This window comes from Xenopus laevis, chromosome 9_10L (assembly GCF_017654675.1).
Source record: "Xenopus laevis strain J_2021 chromosome 9_10L, Xenopus_laevis_v10.1, whole genome shotgun sequence".
In the NCBI taxonomy this organism is placed as follows: domain Eukaryota; kingdom Metazoa; phylum Chordata; class Amphibia; order Anura; family Pipidae; genus Xenopus; species Xenopus laevis.
In genome coordinates this window covers 39,744,618-39,766,108 of record NC_054387.1, presented here as the reverse complement: position 1 = coordinate 39,766,108, position 21,491 = coordinate 39,744,618, and the positions used below count along the sequence as shown (strand labels likewise).

At 41.6% G+C, this 21,491-nt stretch overlaps 1 protein-coding gene across 1 annotated transcript; it reads left to right on the top strand.

Moving 5' to 3' along the window:
• The first annotated feature begins 2,125 nt into the window (after positions 1-2,125).
• Positions 2,126-21,053, top strand: arhgap40.L (Rho GTPase activating protein 40 L homeolog). The gene is made up of 15 exons (XM_018242434.2): positions 2,126-2,479; positions 8,320-8,477; positions 11,609-11,826; positions 11,915-11,987; positions 12,718-12,857; positions 13,018-13,183; positions 13,422-13,513; positions 13,930-14,007; positions 15,149-15,308; positions 15,398-15,480; positions 16,961-17,161; positions 17,701-17,841; positions 19,345-19,502; positions 20,049-20,098; positions 20,313-21,053. Exons 1-15 carry the CDS (start codon positions 2,385-2,387, stop codon positions 20,399-20,401), a joined length of 1,902 nt encoding a protein of 633 aa, XP_018097923.1. The 5' UTR covers positions 2,126-2,384; the 3' UTR covers positions 20,402-21,053.
• The last annotated feature ends 438 nt before the right edge of the window (positions 21,054-21,491 follow it).

The following is a 21,491-nucleotide window of genomic DNA, read 5'->3' as shown; positions in this document are numbered from 1 at the left end:
CACAGAGCAATTGTTTTTTTGGCTGCTAGGGTTAGTGACCCCCATCTGAAAGAAGGAGAAGACAATTTAAAAACTATAAGAATTTAAAATGAAGACTATCTGCAAAGTTGCTAAGAATAGGACATTCTATAACATACTAAAAGTAAACTTAAAAATGAACTACCTATTTAACTCCCCATCTGCACGCCCTATAGTATGGTAACCTCAGATTTAGATGCATACATTATGGCGGCACAAAAAGCTGTTCAATCACCATCATTCATCTGAATTAAGGACTAATAAGGTGTTCATAATATGCAACCAAAGATGAAGCCCATTTTGTGGATTTTTAATTGGGAAAGGTTTAAATTAAAGAACCCGCAATGATTTGCAGGACTTTAATTTAGGCGTTGGAATCGAGAGAACAGATGTAATTAGAACATAATGTCATAGCAAAAAGCATCATTATATACACGTCAGTCAGCAAATCGGTAACTTTGATTGACACTCTCAAACTTATGCAGAGAGAAAGCCTGTTCCTTCTCTGATTAAATTTAGTCAGCTGCATGATTGGCCGAACCCCTGAATCATTCGAGAAAGATTCAGCTGAATACCAAACCGAATTCTAACTTGCATATGCAAATTAGGATTTGGATTCGGTTCGGCCGGACAGAAGGATTTGGCCGAATCCTGCTGAAAAAGGCCGAATCCGGAACCGAACCTGGATTCGGTGCATCACCTAATTACACGCCTGAGAAGAAATATTTACCATTTTCCATCAGGGATCCCCCCCCCCATATAATGCAAACACTCATCTATACATTTATAGGCCAAACAGATACCCTATGTATTTTAACACACTGGGGCTTTTTTTATAAACTCTGTGCAAATTTGCACCTGGGCAGTAACCCATAGTAACAAATCAATGACTGGCTTTTTACAGGCAGCTACTGGTTGAAAAATGAAAGCAAACATTTAATTGGGTGCAGGTTTGCACAGTATTTGCCACTAGATGCATCAAATGCACTTGAGAACGAGATTGTTCTCACCAAATTTTTGCATGCAAAATCACAGGTCACCCGTGACATTCTCCTCATAGGCCCCCTACGACCCTCCCAAATTATCTGTTTCTCTACAATTACCCTCTTTCTCCCACCGGAACATCACCCAGATTTCTTTTGTTTCCCAAGCCGCAAAAGCATGTCGGATGAGCGTTAAAGGGGGCGCTCATGCACTTGCGCTCAAGGGAAACTTAAATGACCCCTGAAGTTTCAAAAATGGCTGTAATGGATCATTATAACTTGAATGGCATGGCATTGGTTGTCAGAGTAGATGAAGCCATATAAATAAATATATAAACAGTCTTAGTCTGACTTGTAACCCTTTAGTGCAAAACTTGGCATTAACATAGGAGTAAAGGTGGCCATACACGGAGAGATCCGCTCATTTGGCGATGTCGCCAAACGAACGGATCTCTCCCCGATATGCCCACCTTGAGGTGGGCAATATCAGGCTGATACGATCGTGGGCCCTAGGGCCCAACGATCGGATCCTAACGAATAGTAATGGGTGGTCGGATCGCGGGACAGCATCAACCAATAGATGCGGCCGTGATCCGATTTTTCGCCCCATCCGATCGAGATCTGGCCGACTTTTGGCCAGATCTCGATCGGGGAAGCCTGTCTGGGGGCCCCATACACGGGCCAATAAGCTTTTATCGGCCCGTGTATGGCCACCTTAAACTGACTACATCTAGGGTTTCTACCTCATCCCTTTAAAACGGATCACTTATATTCTGTGACTGGTTAATAACTGTGCACTAATACATACTGCAGAATGTACTAATTTCTAATTAACCTTGGAGCATGCCACTGCTAATCAGCCAGATTACATGGAAATCTCATAAGGGAGCCCTATTAAAGAGGCAAGGTAGAAACCTGAACTGAACACTGCGAGATATATGCATTCAGTGTAATTAGATGCAGAGTATATGCATCAAGTGAGGCACCAGAAACTGGTTAGCTTCTGTATTCAGGGAACCGGCTCCCCTAAGTACTGCACCACCCAGCATTAGTCCTGCTCCTCTGAAAAGCGTCAGCCCTTTTTTCACCCCCGCCCAGGGCCAGACTTACAGAGCTATAGGATCCTTAAAATAAAGCAAAGCTGTAAAACCAGTATGGGGGGTTGGACACAGTAGTAGTACAGAAGCAGCACACAGAAAAACACTTCCATTGCAATTCTGCAAACACCACTGCTAGTTTTTATTTTTTATTTTGTTTTTACTGGGATAAACTATATAGGAAGGACCATCATTTTTAGCATACCGTCCACAGGATCCTAATGAGCCATTTACTAACCTCATTCTGCCCCAGGCACTGCAAATTTGTTTTGCCTTTTTGGAAAAAATGGAGCATCCAGCACTTGGCACTTTATGGCTACCTAGCACAAAGATCCCAAGGCCTCAGTTCCTGCCGGCACACCGGATACCCCTCACTAACAGGTAGGCGCTGCATGAGACTCAAGGATGGTCTGGATCATGGATAATGATCCAGTCCTGGATGTAGCATAAACCTACTTCACACTAAATGGAGACATGAAATAAATTCTCAAAAGCCTAGAGCGGACCATTATTACCCTCACCTCTAATTTACATCCCTGAGAGGTAGGTGTCCCAGCTTCTAATCTCTGTAAGAAGAGGTTAGAGCTAACTTTGATGGGTGGGGTGTAATTACAGTGAAAGCAGACCTTGTTGTTTGTGTACCAGGGGAAGTAAGTGCACTGCTGCAGTTATATAGAGGGACCCAAATTGGAAAACAACCTATCAAAATGAAGGGTGTCAAACATGCAGCCTACAGGCTATTGAAATACAGCTCCCATTGTGCTCCAAACTGGACGCAGATTTAATCCTAACAAGATTAACGAGCTGTTAATTCAGATGCACGCTGGAGATTTCACTGGTTGTATTGGCACCACAGAGAATCCATCAGAATGTATAATTGGCTATTTAGCATGGGGGCTGATATAGATATATATGTCCAGAATTAAAGGGATGGGTAGGCAGCTCTAACAACAACTAGTCATGATCTGACTAATGAATAATTGTTAGCGTTCTAGACTGTAACGCAAACATGGGTTCGTAGAGAGATTAAACAGAGGGTTAAGGGCAATGGTTTTTAGACTGTAGTTCCTGTGCTGAACTAAAACTCCCAGAATGCCTTAAAAGCCAAGTTGTAGTTCAGCATGACACACACAGTGAATCAGCAGCTTTCTGACTACCAGACAGTTTATTTATAGTACAAATGAGGTAACAGAAGAGGCCATGTTGTGAGGTATCAGGGCAGCACCAGGAATTTGCATGGGTAGGGTGGTGGTTATTTTACTATTATTCTTATTATATGATACTAATTGTACCTGCATGCAAGAATTAGTTTATACTCAACCCCTTTCCTGTTTCCTGTTGTAATGTATGTGTGAAGGTACAGGGAGATTTAAATCATACTGAAACCTAGGAGGCAGGTGACCCAGATGCCAATGTATTAGAAGGAGGGTAGTGGGAAGTGTCCCTAGTATCTGGGTATTATAGGAAGGTGGGTGGTAGGAAGAGTGGGGCAGATATCAATGTATTAAACAGAGGGTTGTGCATTACCTGGGATACCTTTTGGAGACAATGGATTGAGCAAGAAGCATTATGGGAAGCAAGGGTGCCAAGGAGAGCCATCATTTGGCAGGTTATGAAATGCAGAGGAATATCCAGGGCTAAATATATGTGTGTTAATGTTCTTGGTATCTTGTGACATGTTTAGGTACATTTTTTTGCTTGAAGTTCTGAGATTGTAGATTTCCAGACTGCTTATTGCTAGATATAAATAATGCAACAGAATTATACTGTAAATTTTTGTTTGACAAAAAATATATATGGTCAGTGATATACATGGCAGAAAGAGCCCCCCGTGCCAGATATCTGCCCAATGCTTGCATGGCTTTGGGTCTTGCCTTTCCTGTATCTGAAATAAACCAATTAGCTCCTCAGACTCAACCCCCTCTCTTTAGCTGGTTCATTGGAATCTTAATTTCTCTTCTAGATATTTTCTTGTGGGCACCACCAGAGCACATGCTCCAGCCCCAGCAGGTTTGATTTTATATGCACAGTGCCATTCTGATATCTCTGTGACCTTCTGTCATAGTTCTAAGACAATTTGATACTAGATGGGCTCACTTTTGTGGTCCCCCCTCCTAAGCATTCATTCTGCACATTGGTCTCCTTCTAACAACAATTTCATCCCTATAGTCACCTTTACCACTTCCAGGACACCTCTGACCTGTCCTCACCTTCATGCCTTAGCAATTATAGGACTATGCTTCAGTTATTCACTCACTTTTCTGAGGTACCATCCGAGGTTTTAAGGCAAAGTTGATCTTTTGTGATCAGTCATCCTGATATAGTTCCTAGAATATCTAGGACATCATTCACCCAGGTCTCATCATACTTTGCCTTCAGGTGGGGTTCCAGTGCCAATAGCATGCACCAGAATTTTAAATCTGATTGGGCTATGGCACACAATAAATTCAAGCCTTTTGCTATCCACTAAATTGCTAGTTAGGGACATGGTGAGCACACAAAATTGCCTGTAGATTTTCATGGGTGCTAATTGCTGCTCACAAACCCTCATTAAGACATTTTTCAAGTGATAATAGTTTGAACCATGGTGGGTGCAAATTTAAAAAAACATTGTTCTGGAAATTGCATTGGCACTCAAATTCACCTGTGCGCCGTAGCCCTTTTACAACCCTCACACAAATGAAGTCATGAAATACCCTGTTATGGATCAGATCTTAAATATCTCACTGTAATATTAGGCAGGACCATTAAGGACCTTACTCAACCATGTCAGTCAACCTTATGTTTTCTAACTGACTAAAGGGGATCCCTTGAAATTGTCTTGTACAGGAAACATGTAAGGTCTTGTTCAGCTCCTCAGGGCACAGGAGGACAACTTGTTGGCCATGCATTGGTGACCTACTATTTGCTGTTGGTCTAAATCTGGACACCCACAGATAGCCAAGCACTTCTCTTTTTTGTCTGCTTTGTTGATTTACACCATGGATCTTGGTTCATTGTCTCTCTCTCCTATATACAGTTTATATATATATATATATATATTATACCTATGATTATCTTTTTCCTTTGGTTATCTGCGTGCAAATGCAACATAAAATTAATTCCCAATCCCGAACCTGTTTATATTTACAGAACTGTATACATTTGCTCACTGTTTATACATTCCTCCTCCTTTTTTTCATTCCATAGACATATGGATGAATGGATGCATATATATACTATATATACATGCGTGGCATCTGTGGAATTCTTTTATGAAATGTTATTGTGCAGTCACATCTTGTACAACAAAATGTTTTCTCTGTTGAACAATCATTTCTCTGGTATGCACAACAAGTGACTGGGTTCAGTGCTCAGCAGCTGAAGCTGAATCCCTTGCTAGCAGGAGGAGCCCTAGGGCTTTGTGTCATTTTAAAGACCCTTAGGAATGCCATAAAACTAGCCTTTTAACCTACAGAACTAGCTTTCAATCCCAACTGTATAGGGATTTTTTACAGGTGCCAAGCTTGTTCCAATTCTTTTGACCAGTCCGCAAATGGACTGGTTTGCTACTGCAAAAGCAAATATACATTTGGTATGAATATGGAAGCTGGAGCAAAATAAGCAGAAAAGTATGAAATTGAGGAACCCCCCCCCAAATCGGGTGGTACATTCCAAAAAATGGTCAGGGTTTATCGTTATCAGGGAGGTGGATTTGAGTACAACTGGGCGAGCCTGGGCTCAGTGGGCTGGACTCCAATGGTGTGGGGTAGCCCAGGGGACAACATTTACACACAACCAGGCCCAAATTGGCAATCTGTGGATTCTGGCAAATGCCCAAGGGACTGCTGTAAGGTGCCATACACATTCACTAGTGTGCTGGTTTTATTTTTTTATTATTTCAAACATTTCAAACAATACAAAATACAACACAACAACCCATATGTACCAGAGTGAAGAAAGAGGTACAAGTCCACATACCGAGTAGTGAAAGAGTAAAAGCCAGGAGGTTAATTGGACGCACCAAAGAGTAGCCTATGTACTTTTGGGTTTAAGGCACAATTTGCTCCACACTGGGACAATGAATGGCATGACTTGTGTGGGGGTGTACAGAAACTTCCCTAATTGAGGCCTTACCTAAAAGTGCAGAGACCAGGTCAATATCACACCATGGACCCCAGACCTTGTGAAATTTGCTGGGTGAACCTCTAATTTCATATATGAGTCTGAAGAGCAGGGCGGCATTGTTAACTACAAAAAAATAGGTAAATCAAGAAGCAGCAAAACACAGAATTCCTGCTATTCAGTATTTATTGTGCATCCACACTTTTTGTGTGGATGCACAATAAATACTGAATAGCAGGTATTCTGTGTTTTGCTGCTTCTTGATTTACCTATTTTTTTGAAGTTAATCCTGTGGTTGCCAGTGACGGAGCACCAGTGTGAATCAAGAATATCCAACTATTGCTAGGTGATTGTGTGTTACCTCCAAATGTGATTTAAGCATTGTTAACTAGCTGCATCCAAGTTCTGAGGGAAGGTGGAGAGTTATCCAACCAGTGCATTTCAATTGTTTTCTTTGCATAGAATAGTGAAATACGCAATATTAACCAGGCGTGTTTAACAGGGATTACACCCTCTACAACCCCCAGGAGACAGATAGCTGGTGTTATTACCCTTGGGAAGTCCAGGTTATCGGCCAGGTAATTTATAACTTGGGTTCCCAAATCAAATGGAAAAAGTCGGCTGCTGGTTCCTGGCACCTACCGTAGGAGTCATCAGGGGTTTGACCCATTTGCTTAAGTCAGATGGAGTTACATAGAAATGGTGTATGGTCTTATATTGTATTAGCCTATCCTTAAGTGAGATAGGATAGGTATAAGCATTGTTTAATTGCCTCATCCCAATTGTCTTGTTCAAGGTAAGAGTAGTAGGTAGATATTCAGAGTCTTTGGGGTGGCAGTATGGGAAGTTGCAGAGTCCACCAATACCAAAAGTGCCTTGAGTTGCGAGTTGGGGTTATAGGAGTCTGAGTTAAAACACCAATGGAGATAAAAAAGCCTCTTTACATGGAGCACATAATTTGGTCCAGGTTATTCTGGGTGTTTTGTTATTCCACAGGAAGGGGATTAGAATTTGGTTAAGCTTTTTGAAGAATTTTTTAGGATATAGACCGGGGCATTGTCAAGTATAAAAGCTTAGGGAGATAGATCATTGTAACTATGTTAACCCTACCCCAGTAGTTTGGTCCAATGGAGGGAATTGTTACGGTCAGCCAAGTATATTAGGAGATCAGTTGTTAGGGTCAGCCAAGTATATAAAGAGATCATCTACAAAAAGAGGGATCTTCTCTTGTATGGCAAATTCCCATACCGCCACCCCAAAGACTCAGAATCTCTACCTACTTAGACTGTTAGCTCTATGGGGCAGGAAACTTCCTCCCACTGGGGCTCTTACCATATAGTACTTAAGCTCTTTGTTCTGATATGAGCTCTGTGTATATTCATTGTGTGATTTGTCTTCCTCATGTATACATATATATATATATATATATATTGTACTTTTATGTACTGTACAGCGCTGCGGCTCCTTAACATCACTTTACAAATAAAGTTATCCATACATTGTATGGTAACATAAATTAATCCTCTGATTTGGGGGGATTGCTTAATTAGGATAACCAGTGGCTCAATATCCAAGGCAAATAGTACAGGGGACAGGGGGCACCCTTGCCTCTTTTCCCTGGTCAGTGGAAGGGGAGGGGCGAATATGACTCGGGCTACGGAATTCTTATAAAGGAGTTTAATCCAGGTTAAGCAGTGAGGCCACCACTCTAGTTCCTGTATGATTTGTAGATTGGTAAAGAGTCTACAGAGATTGATGCTAGTAGAATGCCCAGGCATAGAGCCCAATTGGTCAGGATGTATAAGATCTGGGACCACCTGTTGGAGTCGGGAGGACAGCATCTTGGCCATGATTGTGTACCTATTTTGAATGCCAGTCCAGACCTGCTCACACCACTTCTCCCAGCCTGCCCTGCCAGATGTAAATGTATGTGGAGTATGCGTTTAGTAAAAAGAGCACACTTATATTTGCTGGGGGCCTAGGGAAGTCGCCACTAGCAGTACATTCAGTATAAGGGCCTTAAATTTCCAGTAAGGTTTAAAAACTGTACTTAGTGATGTCCCTGCTTCCTTGATGCTTTATGCTCCTCACTGACCCCAGTTTTCTACCACCCACAGCCCCCAGTCCTTCCCTTGCAAAATGAGCCAGTTCTCTGCGATTCCTGTCTCCAGACAAGCCTCTATGAGTGACTTCTGGCTGGAGGTGGAACACATCAAACAGTCACGGAGGTCGGATGTGGACGAATGCAACTCCTCAGATTCGGGAATCACTGAAGGTAAGTCACCTTCCAATAACCATTCACTCAATGTACTTTTCTTTTTAATCAATGAGTAACTGATGGACCATTTACATTTATTTTGTCTCCGGGAATAGGCCTTCCAGCAACCCTATAGTACCCCCCAACTGCAATCCTCTGGCATCATTTCTTTATCTCTTGGCCAAAATGCATGCTCATAGTGCAAACATAGTGTGCAGGTTACTTATGCACATATACTGTAGAGAGGTATTTCTACGATGGCAGACTGCATATGCGACTTGGAGGGGAGACAGCTTGGTTGGGAGAAGTAGTCCTAGTTGTCCTTTTAGAGCAGTGACAAGTACACAGGTCAAAGTGGACAAACGTGATTGGGTCGAATTCCTTTCAACTTCCCCAAGACGAAGAAGGGTCCCCACCCTTCAGTTGTAGGAGATTATAAAGATCTGTGGGTCAGCGCATACTTCTAAAATTCCAATAACATTCTGCTGACAATCTGAAATAACTTAAAGCCTTGTCATCTTGCTTTGGGCATCTTTAGATTTCAGTATTTTTCCCCCTTTTCAAATGAAATGCTAAAATATATATTATCTTCCTTGATTGTAAGGACTGGGTTTTTTCCCACATTCATTCCATTATCACATTATCACTGGATGTCAATCAGATGTAGGTAGGGTTGCCACCTTTTCTGAAAAAAAATACCGGCTTTCCTATATAATTATCTTTTTTCCCTATTGATAACATTGGGATCAACCATAATTTTTACCGGCCAGGTGTTACTTCGCACCCTTACGCCTGGCGAAATTGCGCAACGGACGTAACTACGCAAATTCACTAACGCGCGCATTATACTGAACGCTACCTTTTACGCTAGACTTCCTTCGCCACCTCAGACCAGGCGAAGCGCAATAGAGTAGATAGGGATTGCTTCAAAAAAAGTTCAAATTTTTTCTAAATCCCAAAAAACGCTGGCGTTTTTTCTATATTATGGGTGATAGGCTGAAAAAGATCGAAAATTTTTTTGGGGCTCCCCTCCTTCCCCCCTACATTTCCTGACTCATGGCAACTTAACTATACAGTGGGCACATGTGTAGGGCAAAAGAAAAGTTTTATTTGATGTTTTGAAGGTTTCCCAGGCATTTGTAGTGCTGCTACATATTCCTCCATTGAAATTTGAATTTGGCGCCATATGCAAATTAGCCATCGCTAGCGTAACTTCGCTTCGCTCAGCAAATCAACACTAGTGAATTTGCCCCTTGGTGTGATAATATCTGCTCACTGACAACAATGTACCAATGTGCCAGCACTTTATTTTCCTTTTCACATTAAGTTTTTTAAGTATTTTCCTTTTCACATTAAAGGGGTGGTTCACCTTCACGTTAATTTTTAGTATGTTATAGACTAATTCTAGGCTAATTCTAAGCAACTTAAAGTTGGTCTTAAGTTTTTCTTTTTTTATAGTTGTTGCATTATTTGCCTTGTTCATCTGACTCTTTCTGGCTGTGAAATGGGGGTCGCTGACCCTATCTAGAAAATGAATGCTCTCTAAAGCTACAAATTTATTGTAACTGCTACTTTTTATTACTCATCTTTCTATGCAAGCCCCTCTCCTATTCATATTCCAGTCCCTTATTCAAATCAATGCATGGCTGCTATATAACTGTGGAACCTAGCAACCATATTTCTGAAATTGTACACTGGAGAGCTGCTGAATAACTCACAAAATACAAATGATAAAAAATGAAAACCAATGTAAATTGTCTCAAAAATGTATTGTAACTGCTACTTTTTATTACTCATCTTTCTTTGCAAGCCCCTCTCCTATTCATATTCCAGTCCCTTATTCAAATCAATGCCTGGTTGCTATAGAAATGTGGAACCTAGCAACCATATTTCTGAAATTGTACACTGGAGAGCTGCTGAATAATTCACAAAATACAAATGATAAGAAATGAAACCCAATGTAAATTGTCTCAGAATACGACTCTCTACAATACATCGTACTAAAAGTTGAAAAACCCCTTTCCTTTTGATCTATGCCATGATCAGTGTCTGGCAACATGTGATGTGGCCAGATCAAAAGAGCTACATCTCTTAAAGCACTTAAAACAATTAAAGAGTGAAACTGTACAGCCATAATAAATTTTAAAAAAATCCTATTTCTCTAAAACTAACCTACGCTCCTTGTAAAATCCAAACATTCTTCTAAGACACTTGTGCAGTTCTTTGCACAGTCACCAGATGGCAAACAAATACAGTAGACTGGTAAGTTTATAAAGTATTTTGTCATGTATTCACACCCAGAGGGCCAGGGTCACTATGGTAGATATGGCACTAAAATATTCCCGTTCTGAACATACCTGATTGTAACATATATTGGTGGTCTTATATTTATTGTTTGTGCTATGGGGAAGGTGTTGGAATACACTCTGAATTACTACATTTTCTTATGCAAAGTGTTTGTTATAAGCTAAGGAGAAAAAGTTTAGCATCTCCCAGTTATACAGAGTAGGAATATTCCTTAGTTTGTAGTGTCTTTGGAAAACCATATGGCTGCTCCCACCCTTATTTATAGTTACAAATATTTAGAGGAGTATACTGGGCCAGAATCAGTCCAAGTAGAAGTATTGGTGGAGGCCAAGGCAATACTTCTCATCCAGGCACCCTGCCATAACACCTGTAGCTGCTCACTCACCACCCATCCCACTGCTTGATCTGCACCCCCATATCCTCCACTGCTTGATCTGCACCCCCATATCCTCCACTGCTTGAACTGCACCCCCTTATCCTCCACTTGATCTGCACACCAAACCCCCACTAACTTGCACCCCACCACCAGTTACTCATGAGACACATGCTTTGTCTGCCTGCCCCTAGGTCTGGCCCTGTTCTGCTCACACAATGAGCTCCACCATCAGTAAGGCGTCTCCCATCTGTATATTAAAATACAAAAATATACAGATAATGAATATTCTGTTCAAACAACCACCATCTGTCGCCATACTGTACTGTCCATAGGAAAAAATATCACAGCTAACAACCTTAAGTATACATACAAATATACAAAGAAGCATTGTTCTACGCACACTTATTTGTAGAATAGGTAGATTTGTTGGACCAAATAAGCTATGTTTTGTATATTTTTACCCTAGATGGTGAGGCAGAAGCAGCATGGCTGCAGGATACTGGTCTCTCCACTCTTATTGGTGACCAGTCCCCCCTGGAGACTAACATCATAATATCCACCTTGACTCAAACTCAGGCTGCGGCAGTCCGGCGTCGACTGGACACCTACAGCTACTCCCTTCGGGAACGCTGGAAACAGCCGACCAGGGATGTCAGGGATGTGTTCATTGCAAAGGGCTCAGCGGTAGGTACATAGGTCCATGTGATGGAGATAAACCTTCATTATATAAAGCAGTAAAGTTCAGGTTATTTTCTGTTTCTTGTGTCCATAGGATGGCTTCTTTAGGAAGAATGGGAAAGTGCATACGTCTGATCCAAAACAAGCTCTTGGAAGGGTCTTGACATGTACGTCTACATCCTACTTTTTCATTATTAACACCTGTTAATTCAGTTATTACTTAATTGTCTCACCTGTTATGTGGGGTAGGGTAATATGATACTTAATCACAGCTCAAGGGGGCTCATTTATTCTATTCCCATGAGCAGAAGTGCAAGAGCACTAAGGGGTGCAAGACTGTCACATCACTTGTGGATAGGAAGTCTAAGGGTACGAAAGGGTTAAAAAGGGACATAGTGAAGAAAGAAGGATGAGAAAAGGGGCATGGTATTATATGGACAGGTAAGGAGTAGAATGGAAGAATGTTATAGTGGAATCAGTTAACGAAAGAAAAGGAGGAATGAGAGAGGGATCCCCTGCAGTAGACTGTACTATCTCACTGTTAAATCAAACTGTCCAGCTTCTATAATGTAATGCATTCGAACAAATGGTGATTATACAAGGAATAATGTATGGACCCCTTATGATTAAATATAAGAAGCCATTGAGATGTATAAGTTGTAATAATTCATGGAACTATCCTTCCAATAAGTCTTCAATGGTCCTCTGGTTCCAGTCAAAGCAAACCTCAATTCTCTAAACCAACAGTGCAGAGCCACTATAATCTGCTCAGCCCCCTCAAAACATTGCAACCAATTACACTGCTATTTCTGGGACTTTTGCATTTTACTCCCACCCCATATCAGAGAAGTGCATGTGGATTTACCTTTGTAATATAAGCAATTCTGTCCCTTGCAGTGCCGTACAAAGGGTCAGAGAGCCAGCACCGAGTTCCCGGGGGTGCTAATATTTTTGATACTGATGTGGCATATTCAGAGCAGGCAGCTACAATGCAAAAAGAGGAGCAAGCCAGAGTACAGGATACAGGAACGTTACCCGTGAGTATCACATTAAACACCAACACATTCACAATACTTCATGCAATACAGGCAACCCAGAACAATGTGGGCCCCATCTTTGCTCATTGGTTCAGTAGACTGTACATGTAAGGATTGGTTTCCCTTTATGAAAGCATTCACTTTTTTTCTCTGCTTCCAGAAATTCCAGCTCCATAAAGGGAGACTAGGAACGACATGTGTGTCAGACCTCAACCCCTCTGATATGAAGCAAGTACCTGCTTTGGCCCTCATTGAGTTGACAGCTCTGTGTGACATCTTGGACTTAGAACTGAAGAGGAACAAGGCACAAAAGCGCAAGTCTGCTGGTGGGTTCCCAACTATGTTATTTATTGGGTTAACAGCATATTACCCTGTTGTACTAATTTGCCAGGACCATTCTTTCCTTCAGTACATCTCTCTTCTCTAAGTCCTTGGTCTTCTTGTCTGATTGTCTCATTCTTTCTCACCCCCTCCTGATGTATAGTAGGCTACATCAAGAGGACCTAGACCAGACATTATTTGTGGGTGGCAGATTTGTAACATCTTTTTTTTCCTCTTCGCTAGAGAGTCACCTGTTTGGAGTAACACTTCCCAGCCTCTTGATTAAGGACCAGAAGTTGGTGCCTGACACAAAGGTCCCACTCATCCTTCAAGAGGTGAGATTGCAGCGTTGTCTATGGGATTCTAATCCACATGTAATTAGAGATCTAATTGGAAGCAAACCATTTTGGGTGGCATTAAACCTTTCTTTTATCATTGCAATACAACCTTCATATGACCTGGGTTCATGATGTCACTTCATACAGACTCAAATACATATTCATAATAGATAGCTGAGGTTGGATAAAAACCTCATTGATGTCCATCAATATTACTTCACTTCTAGTTGATCTAGAACCAGATCATCAGTTTGCCTATTTTCTATAGCTTATATTCGTTTATAGTGCAAAAAAGGGCCTACTGATGGTTTTGAACAATGTTGTTTCTAATAAATTGGGTGGTGCCATAAACATGCATTGTCCCCTACCCCCACTTGTGTTTCTGGCGACAATAATGTCTTCCTTTCCTTCAGATCTTTGCATGCATAGAGAAGAATGGTATAGAAGTTGAGGGGATTCTGAGGATCTCAGGCTCACAAGCTCGGATCAAGGTAATCGCATATCACTCATCCACCACTGCCTCAAATACAGTAAGCTTCTGATAAATAGCTTGCCTCATCTCTTTTCTACACCTTTGGATTTGCACACAATCATTTTCAGAAGAGTTCCCATTACCCTGCAATATACTTTATAGCTAATCCATAGAGCCTTAACTGTAAAGCACTGCACACTCTTCCATTTTCCTTCAGAATTGTCCTTCATGTGGGGGTGATGATGACGACATTGTTTTTTGGTAATTCTCAGCACAGTTTATTGGTATACTGTATGTAAGAGCACAGCACATCCCACTATGCAAAGGCCTATGCCTCTTCATAGCTTGTAAAGAGATTATAACATAACAGGGGGGCAAGGGAGGACTGTTGATGCCCACCTTGGCATACTGGCATGACATATTAGCAAAAAACACACTCTTGATATATCCTTTGGGGGAATGAAGCCCGCATGGGCCAAAATGGGGTTAGGCAAGACCCCCCTTCCCCTAAGGTGCAGCATTTCTAACCTCCCCCAAACCTTCACAGCTAGCCCCCAGGTAGGAACAATGAATGGGGGCTAGCAACGGCGAGAAAAAGAAGGACAGGCTGGGGGAGGAGACAGAGGAGGAGTGTTAGGCAGGAGGGGGTTTTTAAGGGGTCGCAGTCTTTGTGGCTCTAGGAGTAAGAATTGGTTACAGTGCAGGCCTACCTTGAGTGAGTCACGAGTGTGCATAGACTGGGCTGCACGGTCTTCTGTAATGCATGCAAGAGACTGAGTTAGCGACATTTTGCTCAACGAGGGAGCAGGGCGATGGGCAAAAAGTGCGCCTGGCCCCGTGATCCCTGCTTCATGTTTGGAAATGTTTTGGGCATTGAGCTCACATCTTTTGAGTTACAAATTTTTTTGGCAGTGAGCCCATGTTTGGATAATAAGAGCCGCAGCTGGGGTCAGGGTGTACCTAGACTTTCATTCTTAAAACTGTTAAATAAAGCCTGTGACCTCCACAGTTTTTACCACAATATGTCTCTGAGTTTTTAATTGATTGGTAAAAGCATCACTTGGGGGGATAGGGGTTTCCTTGGCCTGAGACAAATAGAAAGTGAACCCTGTGTCCATCATTGTGTACTATAATTATATGTGGTCTATATTTTCCCTCAGAATCTACAGCAGCGGCTGGATAAAGATTTCTATGACGGCCTCTTCTCTTGGGATGATGTCCATCCTCACGATGCCTCTGGACTCCTCAAAGTGTTTTTGCGAGATCTGCCAGCCCCTTTACTCACTACCCAGTACCTCCCAGCATTCACAGCAGTGCAGAGTGAGTACAGTTAGTCAGCAGACATGGTTACTGTGCATAGAACTATATACTGTATGCTGAAGTGCTTCTCCTCCTCTTATTAATACCAGACATTCCAGACCTGAAGCAGAGACTCCAAGCACTAAACCTACTCATCCTCATCCTGCCAGAGCCAAACCGCTCTACTTTAAAGGTAAACTTCACTGGATACATGGCTAAAGTGTGTATTTTGATATACTGCTGTTCTACTATAGTGCTGTTTACAAAATGAAATGTTAATCTGAATCTGTCATACCATGTTCTACCTTGGCTTGTAAAAATACATTTTTAAGTCCATATTTGAAACTGTTGGAATTTATTTACATACTGTATATTTTGGATCAATTATTATCGAAGTGTTATAGGGTACTTTGCACATTGCCCCCATGACGTTGTCATCTAGCACCCAGTGTGATTTGTGGGGAGTCTTGTGGAAGATGGGGCAGGGTTTGGTATAATGGAGTGTGGCTGGATGGATGAGGTGACCAATGGGTAAAATAATTTGGCAGGGGGAAGTCGCTGCTAACTCCATAGCAGGCTAAATAATTTTCATGGCATACCTCTAGTTATCCAGAAATTCTGGGGCACACAAGACACTAGGGAGCCATGTAATTACCATTTGCTAGGCTTTAGGCCCAGAGCACCCTTGCACCTGTTGGTGTGGTATGGTGCCTGGGTGTAACTGGCAGGGAAGGGGGTTGTGCTGTGCAGAGGGAAGCAAGGGGCAAGCAGGGTCCAAGGCCAAGTAGTACTGCCTCAGGCTGCAACACTGTTGGCCCAGCTCCAGTGGCGGAACTACCGGGGGAGCAGGGGGTGCAAGCGGGCCAGGGCCCGCACCCCCTCAGGGCCCCCTGGCAGTCCGTTCACCTCTGTAAAAGACCGGCAAATGCGGCCGTACGGGGGGGGGGGGGGCGGCTGCGCGTTATGCACCAGGGCCCGCCCCACTCTAGGATCGCCACTGCCCAGCTCTAATGAGCAGAGGCGCAAGTGCTAAGTGTATGGGCTAGGGATGCACCCGAATCCAAGATTCGGTTCAGGATTCGGCCAGGATTTGGCCTTTTTCAGCAGGAATTGGCCGAATCCTTCTGCTTGGCCGATCCGAATCCTAATTTGCATATGCAAATTTGTTGCGGGGAGGGAAATCTCATGACTTTTTGTCACAAAACAAGGAAGTAAACAATGTTTTCCCCTTCCAGGATTCGGTTCGGTATTTGGCCGAATCTTTCGCGAAGGATTCGGGGGTTTGGCCGAATCCAAAATAGTGGATTTGGTGCATCCCTAGTATGGGCTAAAACGTGTGCAACTTTGCACCCTTATTGCTTGTTTTATGTAGCATGTGTGTATCTAGAAGACTCTTGTAAGTATTTAGACTGTCCTACTTTATTAAACATGTGTTGTACTGTATTGCTGTTGGATGCTGCAGAGTGCATCCCCTGACAAACTACTAATCCTGCTTCCTCAATGGGGATTAAACAAACTTTTCCAATATCAATTTCCTGCTGTATTATTTGCTTCTTTTTGGAAAATGCATGTATTACTGTGTAGGTATTTAACTAATATTTGTCCCACTATGACGCCCTTTTTTTTGGTCAGCTCCAGTATTCCAATCCCTCTCTTTCTCCGTCTGCCCCCAGGCACTCCTGGAATTCCTACAGAAAGTGGCTGCAAGGGAGAAAACAAATCTCATGTCTCTCTGGAATGTTTCCACCATTTTGGCACCCAACTTATTTCTGTATCACGGAGGGAAGAATCTTAACAGAGGGGAGAAGCAAATCGCGGAGGGGACGGCAGCTTTGGTGATGGCTATGGTGCATTACCAAGACCTTCTGTGGACAGTAAGTACAACAAATCAGTGGTTACATTATCATATGGGGACGTTCACATTCTCAAGAGGCAATAAACTTCTGTGTTTAACATGGGCCAGTTGAATATGATGTGCACTGAAATGTTTTTGTTTAAATTTTAATTAATTTGAATGAACATCTTATTCACTGCTAGTGTCACTGGCTTACAGACAGGGAGGAGTTAGTATACCATGAAAAAAAACACAATATGATATTAAAGGGGTGGTTCACCTTTAAATTAACTTTTAGTATGATGCAGAGAGCGATATTCTTCGACAATTTACATTTGGCTTTTAAATAATTTTTTTAGATAGGAACAGTGACCTCCATTTGAAATCTGTTAGAGTCAGAAAAAGAAGGCAAATAATTTAAAAATGATAGGAAAAAATGAAGGCCAATTGAAAAGTTGCTTCGATTTAGCCATTCCATAACTAAAAGTTAATTTAAAGTGAACAGCCCCTTTCAACTTTCTTTGTAAAACAATAGACAGAATACATGAGAGAGTTTGCTTCTACTCTATTCCGTCTCAGGTTCCCACTTTCTTAGTGTCCCAAGTGCGCAAGCTGAATGAAAGCGGTACTAAGAAGCATGCCTTCCGTGATCGCAGACTGAGGAATTTCCTACGTAAAATCCACACTGATAAGGAGAGATCGGAGAAGAAACAAACTGAGGTATGACTTTTGGAAAAGGCCGCATAGGGATCAAGGCACTCTGGCGCCTGTTTACTAAAGCATAGGAGCACAAAATATAGACCGAATTGTCGCCAAATATGTTGACGCCAGTTTACTAACTTGCGGTAAACATAAATTTGTGAACGTATTTGAACTGTGGATTTATATGATGCATACAAGTTTGATTGGGTAAAATGTGTTTACTGTGTTGTTGATAGTATCTTCACAATCACTTAATAAAGTTTAATTCATTTTGAAGATGCATAACTGGCCATAAATGTGTCAGTAAAAATGCCATAATAAACGCCATAAAACAAGACTAATTTATAGCATTAATATTCGCAAAATTATTTTGTCGCCAGAAAATCCACAACTCGTCAAAAATGACTGCTAACGTAAGCATTAGCGTAGTTACTGGCAGCGATCGCAATGATTTCAGAGCGCATTGCTGTTTCGTAAACTTTGGCACTGCGAATAATATGGCAGAAAGAAATTCGCAGCTATAATGTGCAGAAAGATATGGGCGCATTTACCGCGCTGTAGTAAACAGGCACCTTTATCAGAGTATGGATTAATGGTAGACTAATTTGCTAAATACATCAAGGGGCCGATTTACTAAGGGTCGAATATCAAGGGTTAATTAACCCTCGATATTCGACTAGGAATTAAAATCCTTCGACTTCGAATATCGAAGTCAAAGGAATTAGCGCAAATACTGTGATCGTACGATCGAAGGATTATTCCTTCGATCGAACGATTAAATCCTTCGAATCGAACGATTAAATCCTTCGAATCGAACGATTAAATCCTTCGAATCGAACGATTCAAAGGATTTTAATCCAACGATCGAAGGAATATCCTTCGATCAAAAAACTTAGGAAAGCCTATGGGGACCTTCCCCATAGGCTAACATTGACTTCGGTAGCTTTTAGCTGCCGAACTAGGGGGTCGAAGTTTTTTTTAAAGAGACAGTACTTCGACTATCAAATGGTCGAATAGTCGAATGATTTTTACTTCGAATCCTTCAATTCGAAGTCGTATTCGAAGGTCGAAGTAGCCCATTCGATGGTCGAAGTAGCCCAAAAAAAACTTCGAAATTCAAAGTTTTTTAACTTCGAATCCTTCACTCAAAGTTAGTGAATCGGCCCCTAAATTGGTGGTTCCACTCCATGAAGACCACTTATGTGAAACCTCCATTCCTGAATAAGAGTGATCCATCTTATAAGCAGAATATTCCCTGGTGCTGCTAAAGAATGGATATTGATACCTAGATGGAAGCTATCCATGGATGGGCTGTGCACTGATCTGCTACAACTTTTTTGTCTTGATAGCCCTTTTTTTATAATATTCTGCCCAAGAGGTGCCAGCGAACTTTTGTGTATTGATGGGACTTTATACTCAAAATTTACTATAGCACCAACATTAAAGATAAGACGACACCTTTTGTGCTACCACTGACTCCTGGACACTAAACTTCTCTTCTTGCTTTCCTGCTCTATTCAGCTTTGTAAGCAGGTGAAGATCCAATCATCCCTTTGGCTGAAAGAGACCATGGCTGTACGGGTGGATGGAGGGACCCAAGCATCAGATGTCTTTGAGCAGCTAAAAAAGTTGGGACAGAGGAGCTGGGACATGGCCAGCACTGTGTGTTTCCTTAGAAGGTACCTTCACAATCCTGACAGATATATTTGTATGATTATATGTTTGTTTGATTATATGTTAGGGTCACTATTCTCCCAATACATATGTTGTGCCCCAATAGCAGTGTATTGCTGATTTCAAATATTCTTTACTTTTTAAACGGTAACTATCATAGTATTGAATCTTTTAACAATTGCTGTTGAGGTGTTTCCATCTATTGGGTAAGGCAATAAAGTCACAAGGTTTGCAGCAGGTCATCTGGTGACCAATCAGTAAGTAGCATATGCTGGTCATTGTTACTGTGGGTTGCATTACACTTGCAAAGCGACACGATAAATGACAGCTAATATTCCACGAGAAATACATCATTTGTAATCTACACTGACGGCTGGAGCACCACAAAACTTGTATGAAGCAGAGCATCCCCACATCTAAGTTGTCATTGGCTGCAATCCCAGTCCCCTTTTATTGGCTTTGTTTATAAATGGAGCACTATACCCTTCTTACACATCATTGGCATTTCTCTACCAAGGTAAATATTGATTTTATTTTGTATTTATTTACAGCTCCTCTGAGTACCCGAACCTGGCACTGTTTGAAGTAGGAGGGAATCTCTGTAAGTATAATAAACTCGGCCCTTGGGTGCCCATTTAGAAATACAGACATGATGTAGTATATCTGTGCTTTGAAGTCACCACAATTCATTTTCACCAAGCTGATTCAATCCCAATTATGGGGTTAGACTTGGACGGCCTTGCATTGCAGGCCCTCGAGTTCATTGTGGTGTATCTAATACTAAAAGACCTGTTTGTCTGACCTTATTTCTTTAGGCGAACGCCGCCTGGATCCTGACACCTACTTAATGGACCTGTACAATGCAAACCCTAATGCTGAATGGGTGATAAAGTCTAGTAGTTAATCACTGCCTTCAAACAGGACAGTATGATTGGTTGCCGCTGAGCTTGCCAGTACTCCCCCAAATAAAGTTGGATTTAATAGACTATCCAAACCTGGACTGACTGTGGCTGGATCCTAGGCTATGTTTTTGCCATGAAGCTGGGGGGATATAAATGCATTCAAATAAGCCTGAGATTAACATGGACTGCTCCTCTGGCATCACTATTGGCCTCATACCTGGGACGATTGTTGCACTTTTTGTTGGACCTCACTAAGGATCATGGGTCAAGGGAACACGTCCCTGTACCTGGCTTAGTTGTAAGAAGCACTTTGATTATATATAGGTTTCCTATGCTGGAATTTAATGAAAACATTCCCTGGCGTTGCCAAAAGAGGGCATAAGAGTACCCACCAACCAGGCTTGAAAACCCTGGCTAATATACTTCTGCTGCTCTGCAGATATGAAATGCATCCAAAAAACAAGAAAAAGGTTGTTGTCGTTTTTTTTTTTTTTTTCGTTTAAAAAAAGAAAAGTGTTTTATGATTTATTTAAAATATTCATAATAAAACCCTAAAAACCCTAAAAGATACATAAGGCATAAAACAATGACTTTATTTTTGGTTTATCTGTTTTTTTATGTCTTTAACTATGAACAATTTTGCAATTATTAAAGTTGCGTTCTGGAAGTTGCAGTACAACATCTGGAAGTGTCTGACTTATATCTGATTGTAGTGTGTGCAACAGGACTAGGATTTTTGCAGTAAAAATGGAGCCCTGAAGTGACGGTACTAGTAGATAATGTTAGATGTTTTTAAGAAAGGGTTGGATGCTTTTCAAGCAAGAGATGAAATGCAAGGCTACTGCCATTGAATCTGTTCATCCAGGGACTATTGCCAGGAAAGAATATACAATACGTGGGGTTTCTTTGCTTTTGCTCTGGATTTTGATGGGCATGTATTTTTTTTCCAAACTCGACAAAAGTGTAGCTATGCAACATCCCATAGTAGTACGGGTTTCCCTCTTTCTATAAATAAAATGACTGTGTTTCTTTGGTTGCGGCCGGCAGCTGCGTGCAACTCCTGCTAAATTGCAGCAATTATCAAATCAGTTA

Bases quoted from the DNA above. Each gene is read 5' to 3' on its own strand.
- arhgap40.L (XM_018242434.2), top strand. From the start codon at position 2,385: ATGGAGCATCCAGCACTTGGCACTTTATGGCTACCTAGCACAAAGATC. The intron at 11,988-12,717 runs GTACGTCTACAT...TGTCCCTTGCAG, and splicing joins TCTTGGAAGGGTCTTGACAT to TGCCGTACAAAGGGTCAGAG. The intron at 13,514-13,929 runs GTGAGATTGCAG...CCTTTCCTTCAG, and splicing joins TCCCACTCATCCTTCAAGAG to ATCTTTGCATGCATAGAGAA.